Source organism: Equus quagga, chromosome 21, assembly GCF_021613505.1.
Source record: "Equus quagga isolate Etosha38 chromosome 21, UCLA_HA_Equagga_1.0, whole genome shotgun sequence".
Taxonomy (NCBI): domain Eukaryota; kingdom Metazoa; phylum Chordata; class Mammalia; order Perissodactyla; family Equidae; genus Equus; species Equus quagga.
The window spans coordinates 26,166,176-26,181,062 of NC_060287.1; the positions used below are offsets into that span (position 1 = coordinate 26,166,176).

Consider the following 14,887-nt stretch of genomic DNA (forward strand, 5'->3'; position numbering starts at 1 on the left):
ATCTTAGGTTATAGAGGCAGTGGAGCACAGAGATTGAGACACTGGCTCTGCAGTATCAGGGCTGCAACTGGATCATGTTCTAGCTTGTAACCTTTAGCCAGTTATCCAGCTTGCTAAGTCTCAGTTTCCTCATGTAAAATGGAGAGAAGAATCATTGGGTTGTTGAGAGGATCAAGTGAGCAAATAGATATAAAGCATTTAAAACATTGTATGTTCCTAGTTATTCTTGTCTAATAATTATTATTTCTGTGTTAAGACTCTGAACGCTGTCTAACAACTGGTCTTCAGAGTAACTGAAAGACTTAGTGCACTAAGCTTTGGCCTTAGTTTCCTTGTTCTGATGAGTGCATGAGCTTTCCTGGAAAAGTCAGCCTTTGGCACCTGGAAGGACTAAGCCTACATCCCACCTGCCCTTTAGGTGGGCAGTTAAGTGAGGAGGATGCTCTACCAATGGGCGCTAAAAAGACTCCTGGCTCATTTCAGGCTCCATCCACCAGTCACCATCCATGCAAGACCATTTCTTCCTTCTTCATATTTCCTTCCAATTGCATTTCCGTGAGTTTTTTTGCTCTTGATAACTTCAATTCAACACAGTTTAGATGGACAAAGAGCTCCTAGTGTGATTGGCTTTCTATCCTCAAAGATGTCCTTGCCTCACCTCTGTTCTAGGCTCTCATGAAACTTCAAGGTGCTCCTTCTAGCTGTATACACCTCACTGGCAGGAACCACAGTAATCTTTGCACCCCCCACAAGACAAGCACATGAAACCACTTAGTTAATAGAGAAGAGAAACTTTATATTGTAGTACTTCAAATTGTGAGGTGAGCACATACAGCAATTCTTGCAATGGTGTGGGTAAATACCCTGGGTTAATCTAATCACCAATCTTACATAGACTTTACTCCAGTGGGCTCCCCACAAGGTGTGAGCCTATCTCTCTATATGATGTCCCTGGGTTGTCCAACATGAGGCACAGAGGAAGACACCTAGGGAGTTGGTGAGATTGTTAGGGTGAAAAAGTAGTTGATCAGCCTCCCTTCCACATTTTAGAACTCTGACTACAAGAACACAGACTCATTGAATTTTGAGGTCACTGAGACAAAGAGCTGATGTGACTTGCCCAAAGTCACATAGCTCACAAGTGATAGGAGCAAGATGAGAATGGAATTTTTCTTGAATTCTAAGACTCCAGTGTATGTGAATGCCTGTGTGTGCACATACATACGTTAGAAGCACATTATGAGAAATGGTTAATGGAAAGTTGTTATGCATTATGAGAAATAGTTAATGGAAATCTTTTATACATATATACTAATAAACATTAAACTTTCATTCTTTAAATGGATTGGTCTGCCCCCAAGTCATGAAAAGCAACTGACTTGCTAAGCCAAACGCAAATCTAACACAGGAAAATAGTGCTCCTGATTTCTGATTATCTGTGTTCAAAAGAAATCGAATTTAAATTTTATTGTCAGAACCTTCTAGACTTAAACTATGGCTGCTTTAGACTGATTGCTGTGTTGTAGGTGTCAATACTTGGCAGGCCTGAACACAACTGGACAGTGTCAGCTCTCCTTTTATTTGCATTTCAAACAGGATTTTTATTAGTAGGGCAGTGTTTGACAATTCTCTCTCTAGTTTTTGTTAATTGATTGATACACTCCAGTCATAATTTTATTGATTTATATCAATGTTTAGCACCATCAATTTTTTTTAATGCATTGGTGAGCACACTATTTCTAGCCTGTGAATTCTGAAGAAAAATCAGTTATACTAAACGAATCACCCAGCACATTTTCAATATGAACCCTTGGGCAGGGAGCCTCCCTTGTGCGCTGAGTGCCTGAAGAATGGGTTCCATTAACAATGCAGTATTTGAAAACAAATGCTGTATATTGAAATGGCTATCGAGTCACCTTCAGAGGTTTTGCAGCCCTAAGAGGGGTTATTCCAAAACTTACTGCTCAACATGAAAGGGAAAAAATTGGAGCTATGGGATGCAAATATTTTAAGAAGGGAAAATATGGTTTAAATAAACTCTCTGTGTTCTTGGAGAGGGCCACTTGTTAACCCTCTGGCATACTTCATTAGGTCTTTTATGATGTTAACTATGTTAACTATTATCTTAACTATTTGTATTATGTCAATTATATATTTATAGTTGGCATAAATACATAATAATACATATATTATATGTATTTAACATAATAATTGTATATTATGTTAACTATTTATGTTAGCTCTCTCTTCTCCAATTGATTATTAATTCCTTGATGGCAGGAAATGTTTTACTTTTCTTTGAATTCTACCTTCTGCATTTGATAGATATCCAAAATATTTGTAGAATGTATGATGGAATAAAGCAGCACTTCCAAACACTACACACTGTTTTTTGGTTTTCTTTTTTCTTTTTTTTTTGACAAGGAAGATTGGCCCTGAGCTAACATCTCTTGCCAATCTTCCTCTTTTTGGTTGAGGAAAATTATCCTTGAGCTAACATCTGTGCCAGTCTTCCTCCATTTTGTGTGTGGCATGCTGCCACAGCATGGCTTGATGAGTGGTGTGTAGATGAGAGGGTGCCTGGGATGGAAACCCACGAACCCAGTGCCACCAAAGCGGAGTACACGAACTTAACTTGTATACTACCAGGCCAGCCCCACAAAAGTTACAGACTTTTAAGTAGTGGGAGAAAGGTAGAAGAAGATAGAAAGACCTAGGAATGAGGATTTTCTTCCTATTGGCCATGATACCTAAGAAAGGCTACAGGTGACAAAATAGAAATGGCAAGCAATAGGATATATTGGAGTATATGAGGAAGCCATTTGGTGTAAACCTAATTTGGCCTGACCTTGTCTTTCCAAAAGGGCCTGACCGTGGCTGTTGAGCATGCATTGTATATCTGCTTTAGACATTCCCTATGGCAAGAACAAAGGCCCTTGAGATAAAGGTGCAACTTCCCTCCAAGTCCCAACGTTGGCATTTCCTTAAGGATTAAGCATCTTTCCTTAGGCTAGGAACTGATTGCTGTGCTCACCTGTGACCACCCAGCTCGAGACAATAGACTTGCTTCCTGCTGCGCCCACCGAGATAGCAGACCCACTACCTGCTGTGTCCATCAAGCACTGTGCAGACAGGGCAATCTTGTGACTATCGTGGGAGGGACATTTCAATCATATGTGAAACATCCTGTTCGGGTGTATATAACCATTCTGTATACCTCACTTCTTTGGTGCCCTTTCTTCCTTCGGGAAGAAAGGCCCCAGGCCATGGTCCTCAGATTTTAGCTCAGAATAAACTCTCCCAAATTTTCATTTATAGATTGGTTATGGATTACTTTCATTGACACAGGATTACAATGAGGAGAAACAAATATCTATGTCTCTTCCCATTCTCTTGCCCCCTTTCCTTTCCTCCTCAGAAGATCTGGACAAGCATAACGTACAACATGCAGGTCAAAGAAGTTAAATTACGTGACCTCCTCAAGGCTGTGATGCCTATGGTGATGGGAGTGGAGGGGCAGTCAGATTTAGTTCACTTGCATCCCAGATCAACTCTTACTACACCTCAGTCCAACTCTAAGGAGATTTTTCCTTGAATTTTGAAAGCTTTCCAAGTTTAGGAACTCCCTCTTGGCCTGTAAATGTTCATGAAAGCAATGACACCTTTAAGCATTTATTGACTCCTTAATTAATATAGTCATTCATTCATTCAGCAAACTTTGATTTTGCTAACACTTTATCATTGAATTACTAAGAGTAAGATGAAGAGATGAAAGTACATTGGGAGAAATGGTGCAGAGAAAAGAACAGAGAAAGAATTTTATGGACTTCAGAAATTTGCCTGCAGTTGGCTGTGTCTCCTGAATAGAAGAGTTAACCAGTGCACTTCATCATGGTGTTATGTCATTTGCTTTTAATTAATGAGGCTCACTCTGTATGCCTTGTATAAACACAACCCTGAGGGACTAACTGTACAATTACTATCTAACTCAGGTCCCTGGAGTAGATACAATGATATATATCTGAAATTCACCCACCATCTAAGCAATGTGATCTCTGTCCAGTCACCCACAATTTTAAGCCAGTTCTCAGAAAAGCTATTTAAAAAACAAATCTGAAGTATTCATAATAATGGTGATGAAAATAAACATTAAGCCAAGGAAGAAATGATAAACATAACCTTTAGACCACAGAACTTCCTCGGATGTCAGCTATTTCAGGAACTGAAATCATGCATTTATCATATTCTCATCTGTCCAATACATAATTATTTTAACTATTATGTGTTTTGTTTATACCCCATTATCTTGCAATAACAGCTTGCATGGATCACTGCATAATTTAAAAATATAATGGCTTTTCTTGCCAATATTTGATTTCAAACTCTAAATCTGCCGACTTTAACTGTATCTATGCCATGCATTCTGGGTAAACTTGTGTTTATTTCCTAAGGATTTATCTTAGAATATACATCTGGCTTTTCTTTTTTCATAAACTAGTCTCTTTTGGCACTGGTTCATGTGGTGGCTTACTTTCCAAAATGGAATAAAGTGGCTTCTATACTTGCAAATCAACTAAATGGGCAGGAACAGAAGTCTGAGACCTGGTGGGTGTGAAGTGGTTGGGAATAGGGCATTTGTCTAATTATCTAGATAATGTGATCAATAAAACCTGGAAACCAAATCATTCGGTTGAATTACTCAAATTATTTTGGTCATATTAATCAGATCATTGTGTTTGCTGGGTAGATAGTTATTATAGCTAAACAATATGTTCTTTGTCTAAGAAGATAAAAATATGGATCCCACATGGGTTGAATTCATTTTTTCCTAGTTGGCCTGGTTGGGTGAGATATTGTGTTACAAAAACATTGATTTAGTCCCCAAGATTTATTGAGCACTTGATATGTGGCTAGTCCAAATTGAGGGCTGTAAGTTTAAAGTATAAACTGAATTTGAAGGATTTATTACAAAAAAAAGTCAAATAATTTTTATATTAATTACACATTGAAGTGATAACATTTGGATATGTTGGGTTAAATAAAATATATTATCAAAATTAATTCTACCTGTTGGTTTTTAATTTTTAATGTGACTCCTAGAAGATCTAATATCTATGTGACTCACGTAATATTTGTACTGGACAGTGCTCCTCTAGAACAAACCTTGCATCTGTGCATAAGAACATCAGATGTTCATCGCAGCATTGTTTGGATGTGCAAAAAAAGAGGCAACAATATCCATTCACAGGGGCCTGGCTAAGTACACTGAAGTATATTCAATGCACGAGTTGTTCCTCTCCTTGGATCCTTTGCTCTCTTAATATTTGTATGTCCTGCTCTCTCCTTTCTTTTAGGGCTTTACTAAATTTCACGTTATCTGTGAGATGTTTTCTAATGCTCCTATAGAACATAGCAATGCCCATTTTTCTCTTCCAGGACACTTGTACCTACTGCCCACCCTCCTCTGTACTTTGCTTTTCTGATAATCCTTGTCATCATGTGAAATACTGTATTTCCCTTTATATAGTCTGATTCTACCACTAAAGTATCAGTTCCATGAGAGTGGGGGCTTTGTTTCTCACTGTTGCATTCTTGATGTCTAAGAGAGTATCTGCCACATACTAGGTATTCAATAGATATTTGTTGAATGAATGAAGGAGGGAATACTAGATTTCAATGAAAATGAGCTGCATAAATAATAAATATATATAAACAGATATATTTCAAAACTTAATATTGACTATAAAAGCAAATTGCTGAATGAAATGTACATATACAAAAATATGTATATATATATATATCTCCACACACATACACATCCACACGTCCCCTTATATGCGTGCATATAGATATAGACATACATTTACATATATATATGTGCGTATGTATCTATAAAATGACATTCATTTAAGCAAATTAAACACGTATGTGCTTGTGCAACCATACACACATACACATATACATAACAGACTGTGGCATAGAAAGCAAATTCTTCAATCAATATGGGACAGAACCAGGATATTAGTAGCTGAATGGGAGGAGGACAATAATTGACATGAGTCTCTGAATGCTATCTCTTAAATACAAATGCTATTTAGAATCATATAAACTAAGGAGAATCATATAAACTAAGGAGAATCCCATCCTATACCGACACCCCCTTTCAACATTTCTGAGAGGTGATTGTTCACCCAGCCACTGATTGAATATTTTAGGCTTGGGTATCTTAGCACCTTAGTTATGTATAAGACAATCCATATAATTAGCAAAAATTATAAACTACAGGGGCCAACCCGGTGGCATAGTGGTTAAGATTGTGGGCTCCACTTCGGCAGCCCGGGGTTTGTGGATTCAGATCCCAGGAATGGACCTACACACTGCTCATCAAGCCCTGCTGTAATGGAAGCACAAAATACAAAACAGAGGAAGACTGGCACAGATGCTAACTCAGGGACGATCTTCCTCAAGCAAAAAGAGGAAGATTGGCAACAGATGTTAGCTCAAGGCCAATCTTCCTCATTGAAAAAAAACCCACTATAAATTACAAACATTTAGGTACTGATTTCCTTTTTCTGTCCAGAGTTGCATAGAGTATTGAGGGAAGGACCTGAAAAATGTACTCTTCCTTTACGTCTAAATGTCCTAAACATGAGAACGTGCTGGGATAAATGGCTTTTGTGTACACAGAGCAAACTAGGTGATGATGCTGAAGAAGGAGGAGTCAGAATGCAGGTACTTTTCAATAGGTGCAGAAAGAGAAATACGAATGGAAGTTTTTCCAAAGAGTAGAAATTTGACTGAGTTTGCTGCCAGATCCAATGTCATCTAATTAATCCAAAGGACGGCTTATCCTGGAAATCAAAATCAAATGGAATGCACTAATGGGAAGTATTACCCAGTGGAGCCATAGTAAAAACATGTCAGAGCTTACATTTCTCCAGGGACTTTAATTTTTTCTAGTAGCAATTTTTCTACTAATTTTTCTAGTAGTAATTTTTTCTGTAGTTTTTCACCTGGATCCCATAAAAAAAAAAAAATACTGACCTATTAAGTAAAAGTTTAAATAAATATCAAGGCAAATACAGGTGCCTCAATGGAGAATGTTATCTTTTACTCTTTGATTTTTAAAAGCTTGAATTTGACCATCTTGTTTATATATTCAAATTTATAATCTTCACTCCATCAAAATAGAACCAATAAATTATTTTTTCATAGCAAATCAGTGGCAGAAAGTCACTCATATTTTATATAGCTCTCGGTGATATCCCATGTACATGGGCACTTGGAAATAATTTTTCACTCCTATGTAGTAAATTTATTTTGGATCAGAGCAATTAGGAACTATTTACATGGTTTAAAATGAAGTATTAGTTCAGCAAAATTTATTAAGAGTTTGCTAGGTTTTAAGTTCCTGGCTTCAGTTCAACAAGCATCTTTTAAATGCCTGCCATGTACAGGCACGGTGCTCTGAAGACACAAAGATAAACTGACTCTGTCCTTGTCCACGGGAACAATCTTACAGTGTCTGAATGAAGCATCTTAAGAATCAACATGGAGATGTAAAGGAACTTCGGAGTCCAATGGAAGATTCATCCCCAAATAGAGATTCAGGAGAGGCCCACTAGAGAAAACGAAGTCTGAGTAAGAGTTAGCCCCAGTAAGAAATGAGAGGCGTGCCTTCCAGACTGAAAGGAGTTTGACAAAAAAGATGTCATAAGGCAGGTTTTAGTCAGGAAAAAAGAAACCCATCTGTCTCCACTGTATGAGAACAACATGGTGGACACAGCAAGTTTGTGTTTCTAAAGGTGGAATACCTACTATACATTTATGTGCATCACCTTGCTTATACATAGACAACAGTTGTAAGAGGACTGAGACTCAAGATTTGGGCCCTAATTAGAGGCTGTTTTAATAGTCCAGGTGAGAAATGATGAGGGCCATGGGCAAGGAAGGCTGCCAAGGAATATTTAAGATAGAAAGTAGACAGGACTCAATTAATTAGATGAGTGTGCTGAGGTGGATGGAGACAATTAGACAACTTGAAGAAGTCTGGTTTGAGTGACATGCTCTGTCTTATTGCAATGTTTCAACTCAGATACCAATATGATAGATATCAGGATACTAGAATAGGTAGGTAGACACTCTCAAGTTGTAGAAAGGAAGTACCCCCCCAGAGATTGTTCCAGATCAAGGATTGATAAAAGGAGTCACTTGTGTGGTAGAAGTGATTGCAGAAGAGATTTCTCTGGAGAGAGCTGTTGTGTCTCTGTGAATCCACACTCTTCTGTCTTTGGGATGCTATTTTCTAATCTCATTTCTAGTGAGCAGAGCTTCCAGGGGACCATTCAGAGAAATCTGAAATAGGTTGGCTGCACTTGGTGATGCAGAAGACCAATGGCTGACTCAAACATGAGAGAGTTAAGGTGGACTATGGACTGTGGTATGACTCCCAAGTGACAAAAGAAGGCTACACAAGAGTTGGCCAGTTGAGGTGGTGGACCAACCAGTAGAAGTCTGCTGCATCTCAATTAGAGGCACTCCAAGAATTGCCAGGGAAGGGATGAGTGGGTGTTTCCTGTGGACCTGGATCCACAGTACCTTGGTTGGATTGTCCTGGGTTGTAGTCAATAGGACTGTCTAGAGGGGTGAGGAGACTTCAGCAGAAAGAGCAAGAGGTGTACTATTGGAGGTGGAGGGGTTGAGGAAGCATAATACTCTTGCACCGGAAACAGATATCCATTGGTCTGGGTCAAAGAAATATGAGGAGAGACCGCCCAACAGGAACTCATAAAGAGTCAAGGAAGGTCCTTCTAGAAAAAGAGTTTGCTTTAAAAATCTCCCAGGTTCTCTGGGGACACCAGTTCAAACTATCTGCCTAGCCCAGAGAGCACAGAGCAGCTGTAAGTAAGAAGAGTTCTAACTCTTTTTGATCCTTGTAGCAAGTACAACAGCTAAGAGTGTGGTGAAGAAGTAAGGAAAGGAGAAAGAGGAGAAGCCAACCATGCTCCTCCATTACCCTAGATTCTTCCAGCAGACTCAAGCTTAGGGAGAAGAGAAATTTGATGTTGAATCAAACTGGACTTATTAATATCTTGGAATATTTTAATTATGAAGTTGAGGTTCCACTTAAAGGGACTCCAGGACTGCCATTACCTTAAGTAAACAAAAAAGTTATGGTCTCTGCCCAGATTTTCACTTAATAGTTTTAAATGGGCAGAAGGAGCAAAAATAAATTGCTGTCCCACTGGTTGTGCAGGTTTGACAAACCAGTTACGCTGTATTTAATTAACACTTGGCCTATTATAGCCATAATAGATTTAAGAGAGAAAATGATGGATTCTATTTGGGAATTTGTTGATATAGGGGTGGCACCAGGACATCCAAGTGGATTTTTCCAATAGGGAAGTAACTGGATGAGTTTAGACCTAAGAGAAGTTAGGGTTGCACTCAAGAAACACTTGTATATTTCTCTTGAACAAATTCCTTTTTCTTTCAGCCCTTCATGAGTGATGATTACTTCCAAACCAAGATGTTTACAATTTCTCAACAATCTTTGTGGGATTATCTGTTTCAATCAAACCTACGCATAGCTACCAGGATCAACTATCTGAAATATCATTTTGTCTCTGCCTTCCAAGAACAGTGACTTCCTGTCAATTATCAGTCAAATTTGAATTTCTCAGCTCAGCAGGCAATTTCCACAAATTATCTCTCCATATTTACCTAAACTTATTTCCCACCACTTCCACCCAGGACCACTCCATCCAAGCCCAACAGGACTCTTTATGTTTCATTTATGCTTTTGCTGTCACCATACCAAAAGGCACTTCCAACCAAATTCTACTTTCAACACCCAGCCTAGACACTCTCAGTGTGAGTTTCAGGGAACCCAGGGTGTTCATAAGACCCCTGAGATTGCAGACAAATTTGTAAACCTTTTGTGAGAACAATGGATCCATGATTTAAATCAGGTTTAGGATAATGTCTGTAACTCAGAACAGTTAAGGACCACTGCCTTAACTTAAAATCTGCGATTCACTTCACTGTGCCCAAGGTTCACTGCTCTTCCCAGCACCTGTAATTATAGACCCACTTCTTCTCAGTTGCCTTGCTTCTTCTACAACTGCTCCCAGATTTCCCCATGGCCAGTTGGAACTTACTCTGGTCCAGAGTAATTCTAGGCAAGAAGTACTTCAGCTTCCTCAGCCCCAACACTGAGTTATCATTTCCAAGACTGACCTGAGACGTGGTTTGCCAGGGTGTTCTTATAGCTCAGCCTGGCTGATTACTACCTAACGTCTTTGGGCCTCCCTTGAGCAATCAGGTGTGTGCTCAATGATTATAAGTTCTCTCATTCCCCAGCATCATTGCAGTTAGCCTCTCGTATGCTGCATGACTGTCTCCATGGAACTCCTGATTTTCCACTGCTAGGTCCTGGCCTCCTTTTTGCAGGCACTGCTACTTCATCTTGGGCTCCACTAATAATAAAGATGAGGCCAATAATAACAATAGCAAGCATACAGTGCTGACATATGCTAGGCAATGTACTTAATGTTCTCTATGCATTGCTTCATTTGTTCCTGACAATCACCTTACATGATATACATTTTTAACAGAATCTTCCATTTAATGGTAGTTACCCTCTATTGAGAAATCACTGCATGCCAGATATTTGTGAGGCTGTACATATAGTATATGTAACCCCCACAAGCATATGGAGTGAGTATTTTTATCCCTATTTTATAGAAGAGGGAACTGAGACAAAAAGAGGCTAAATGACAAAGTTCACACAGATAGTAATCTGTGATTTAATCTGAGGGTCTGTGTTCCCAGTCCCAGGGTTAAATAGGCTGGCCTATTCTGGACACCACTGTCTCACTCTTCTACCAGAACTAGGGCTGGTAGATAATTCTAGTCCAGGCCCTAGCTCTGCCTTATTGAATTGTTTCTGGATGTGATATTCCTTTTCTGAGCACGTCCTATAGCACTTGCTTATAGGTTATGTGTATTCTTCAGTTCCTTTCTTGTTCATTCATTCATTCATTTATTCATTCATTCACTTGTTTGTCACCTATTTATCGGGTGCTCATTCTACACCCAGCATTGTGCAAGAACTGGGGAATCGAGACTGGAAAACACAGCTTGGAGACAGACATGTGGACAAGTATGATGGCCTACCAACAGCTGCCATGGAGCTAAGGAGCCTACATTTGTGAGTCAGGGCCAGCAGATAGGAACTAGAGCTTGAGTTGAGACATAAAGGATGACCCAGAGGAGGCATTCCAATTAGAGGCAAAGGAATTTGGTAGGAGCACATGGCAAGTTCAGCGAGCCACAATAGGTTCAGCAAGTGCTAGAGATGAGCCAGGAGATGAGGGAGATGGCAGAGGGGAGCAGGAACTAAATCACTAGAGACTCTGCATATCCTGCTGAAGAGTGTAGGTTTTATCCTGTGGCATACGAAAGCTTCAAATGAAGCCTGTCATTCCTCTACTACGTAGAACTCTTATTAGTAGATAGTAGAGACCACATCTTATAATTTTGGAGGAGATATTTCCCTATGGTGCCAAGTTCATGTTACTTACATAATGGAGTCCCAGTTATGGTTGTCAAATGGGAATTTATAATCTCCTTATACACATTTGTTCAGCAGATGCCCAGAGAGATGACACTATAACACACCCTTTCATGTTTAAAATGTTCTTTAATTCTTCCCCTCTTTCTAGTCAGCCCAAAACACTGAAAGGTTTTAGCTAGAGAGGCTGGTCTGAAAGGCTTACTGGTTCTAAATGATGTGTAGAGTGATCAGGGATTAGTGCCCACGCAGCTCCCTGTCGGCTCTGGGAGTTTACCTCCTGTGACGAATTTGATCTTCACCCCATAAATTCAATCTGCTGACTTGCTCCTTCACATTATTTCCGATTCTAGTTTTGGAAATCTTAGAAAGTGAGAGTTATTAAAAGAAAAAACCTAGGGAAGTTTTAGGACCAAGTGCCTTATTTCATGTTTCCTAATAAAACTTCCTGCCTGCAATGCTTTTTGGAATTAGGTACTCATTGAAGGAAACATCTGTATTTTTTCACTTCCACATGTTTTAGTTTGTCTCAGAATTCCCTCATTGCCAGTCCTTCAATAAGCTGAGGCATTGATCCTGGTTACCCACAATCCCATCTTCTCTGCAGGTACCTACGCCCTACAGAAGGTAGCATATGGCATCATGGCACAGGACACAAAGGAGGGATGAGCACATTGGTGATAAAGGTTTCTAATGCATCCACTCTCTTCCTTCCACCCCCCAACTGTGGAGCCTAAGAATGGAGGAATTTGCTCTTTGGAGTAAATGAATGCAAAGCTCTTCTTTGCTTTCAATGTGCTCCCTTGTCCTGGGGCTCATTATTTCTTTAAACATGTCTAAATGTGGCTTGGTAATTTCACCTTCTTATGCAAGTTAAGTACAAGCAAAAAGGTGCTTGGGGTGCTCTGAGTGTTTGATCTCAAGCTTTCATGTGGCCTCTTGCCTCTCCTTGCACTGGTGTGAGATAAAAGGAAACCAGCTGTTTTCTTGTTAAAGATCAAGGTGATCAGGATGGAGATTCAGGACATAACTGTGATCGCTGCCAGGAGAGGAGAGGCTGTGTGATGTTTTTCTATGAGGCACAGTATGTCAGATTTATGTAGCTGTCAGAAGGGGTATTTCATTTCATGCCTATTTGTGACTTCTTTGTTGTTGTTGTCGGTTTTAAATTCTTGGCATCATCCTCAGTAAACCGAATGAGGCTGTTATTAGTGGTCCATTCCAATAGTAAAACAATAGCTAATATTTCAGATTCTTACTATGTTGCTGTATTCTTCACAAGTATTAACCTTACTCTTTATCCTAACCCGACCCAAGCAGCAAAATTTAAGGAGGCACTCCCTTTCAGTCTCCTGCAAGTGCAGGGTTCAAACCTGAGAGTGAGTGCTTCCTTAAATCATGTGCCCAGGGCATTCCTTTGATGCTTGCTACTCCCTAGACCCAGCCTTACAAATAGCCTTGCTTTGGAGTCTGGGTAGTGTTAACCTTCATCCATCCTGCCTCTCTGGTCCTCACCCTTATGGATCAAGGTCAGCTTTCAATGGAGAAGTAGATTGAATGGCCAAAGAAAAGGTCTGTAGGTGCTGAAGAGACCAGCAGAGATAGAGTCCAAAGTAAGTATCTTTCTTTAGGATGTCTCCCTTGCTCTTGGCTGGCATTCTTCTCTTGTGCTATGTCTCCTGCCATTCTTCTCTTTTATGGCTTTGTCTCACCCCAACCTTCTCCAGTACAAAGAAGAATAAAGATACTCTTCACTTGAGAGGTAAATTTCTGCATCCCTTAGAGACAACAGAGCCGCATCACAGAATATATGACAGGGTGTATGTTCAGTCAGGCCTGGCTGCTCCCATGTGCCTTATTTCATCTTGGCAAGTCCAGACACACTCTGAGGTGCATGTTGAGATCAAATATAATCCAGGGATACATATCTATAAGGAATCTCGGGATCTTAAAACAGGGTCTGGTGAAGAGAAGCCAAATTACCTTAGGGAAAAAGAAAGGGTGGGGGGTAGTCCAGGATCCCAGGGCGATAGTGAAGAACTTTCCTCCCTCAAAAACTCTCTACCCTTGAAAATCCTTTAGTACACTGGGTAGGTTTTGAATGGGACCGGACTTTTCCAGTTTGCTGACAAACGGCAAAATACCTGTATGTCGGAGGACAAAGATGTCCTTCCATTTAGTCCTGCACAACCTGGGAATTAGGAAACCACTGGGTTTATGGGCTGACAAAGTGAGAACTGTATCTCGTACTCTTCAGTGATGGACCAACCCACTCGATGACCCTGGAATAAGCACCTATGGGATCTTATGAACATGGGTGGAGGGTCAGCAGCAGTTGAGGCCATCACTGAAATGAAGGAAGGTGAGTGTTATGATCTGGTAGCTTCTTTAAACTTCTCAAAAATACACTGGAAAATTCCTGGCAGTTCTTCTACATAAACTTTTAACAGTGAAATCCCAGCAGACTGGTTGATGATGGCTTCTCTTCCTTTATAGACATCATGCCAACAAAGCTATATGGGAAGATCACATTAAATGAACAGTCAAACAGCAATAGGCCAAAGGAAGAACTGTGCTGTGAGTGAGCAGCACTTGCCTCTTTGATCAGGTTCATAAATCTGGGTCCAAGGCGCCATGGCTTGTGTCGATGGCACTGTAGGGAACTGACAGTCAGCTGGGAAGCCCGGTGGGAGGCAATGGCCACCATGTACACAGCGTCGTACATCAGAGCTGCTTCTGTCTGTGGAGGAAAACACACACCACATCTTCAATTCCACCTTTGCTTATCTTCCTTTACCTGCATAATCATTCTGTCTGCTTCCTTATTTCCTATTTGTCTGATCTCAACTGCCATTTATTCTCCAGCTGAACAGTTTTCACTCTCCAATAGCTATTTTTCTCTAAAATAATACCTCCTACTCCACAGTAAATTGGAGTCGTAGCTTTGCTTTGTTTTGAGTTCTTTAAAAAAAGCAACTCAGATCAGTCACAAAAGACTTGATTCAGGGAACAAATATTTTTGGAGTGTCTTCTATGTTAAGCGTGGTGTTAAGATCAACTGCATTGAGTTAGAAGCTACTTAAGCTCGCTATTTCACTATCAGACTGTTTCTCAGTATTTATATCTATTTATATATCTATTTACTTGTTTCTATTTGGTAGAAAGAAACTGACGCAAGTAAAACTAACAGGTAATTTCCAGATAAGGATACTTGTGTTGGTCACTTCCATTTACCAGAGTCAAGAAGGTTGTAGACATGGAATCAAATTCAACAGCAAGAATCTGGGGAAGACTCTGGGATAGACTCTCTGA

The 14,887-nt window shown here is 39.9% G+C and overlaps 1 protein-coding gene across 1 annotated transcript in view; it reads right to left on the reverse strand.

The window, feature by feature from the left end:
* Positions 1–14,887, reverse strand: part of GRIK1 (glutamate ionotropic receptor kainate type subunit 1) — a 358,376-nt gene that overhangs the window by 75,796 nt on the left and 267,693 nt on the right. Inside the window, exon 7 of the mRNA XM_046648216.1 lies at positions 14,172–14,315. Coding sequence (XP_046504172.1) covers positions 14,172–14,315 — 144 coding nt within the window. The remainder of the gene's footprint in view (positions 1–14,171; positions 14,316–14,887) is intronic.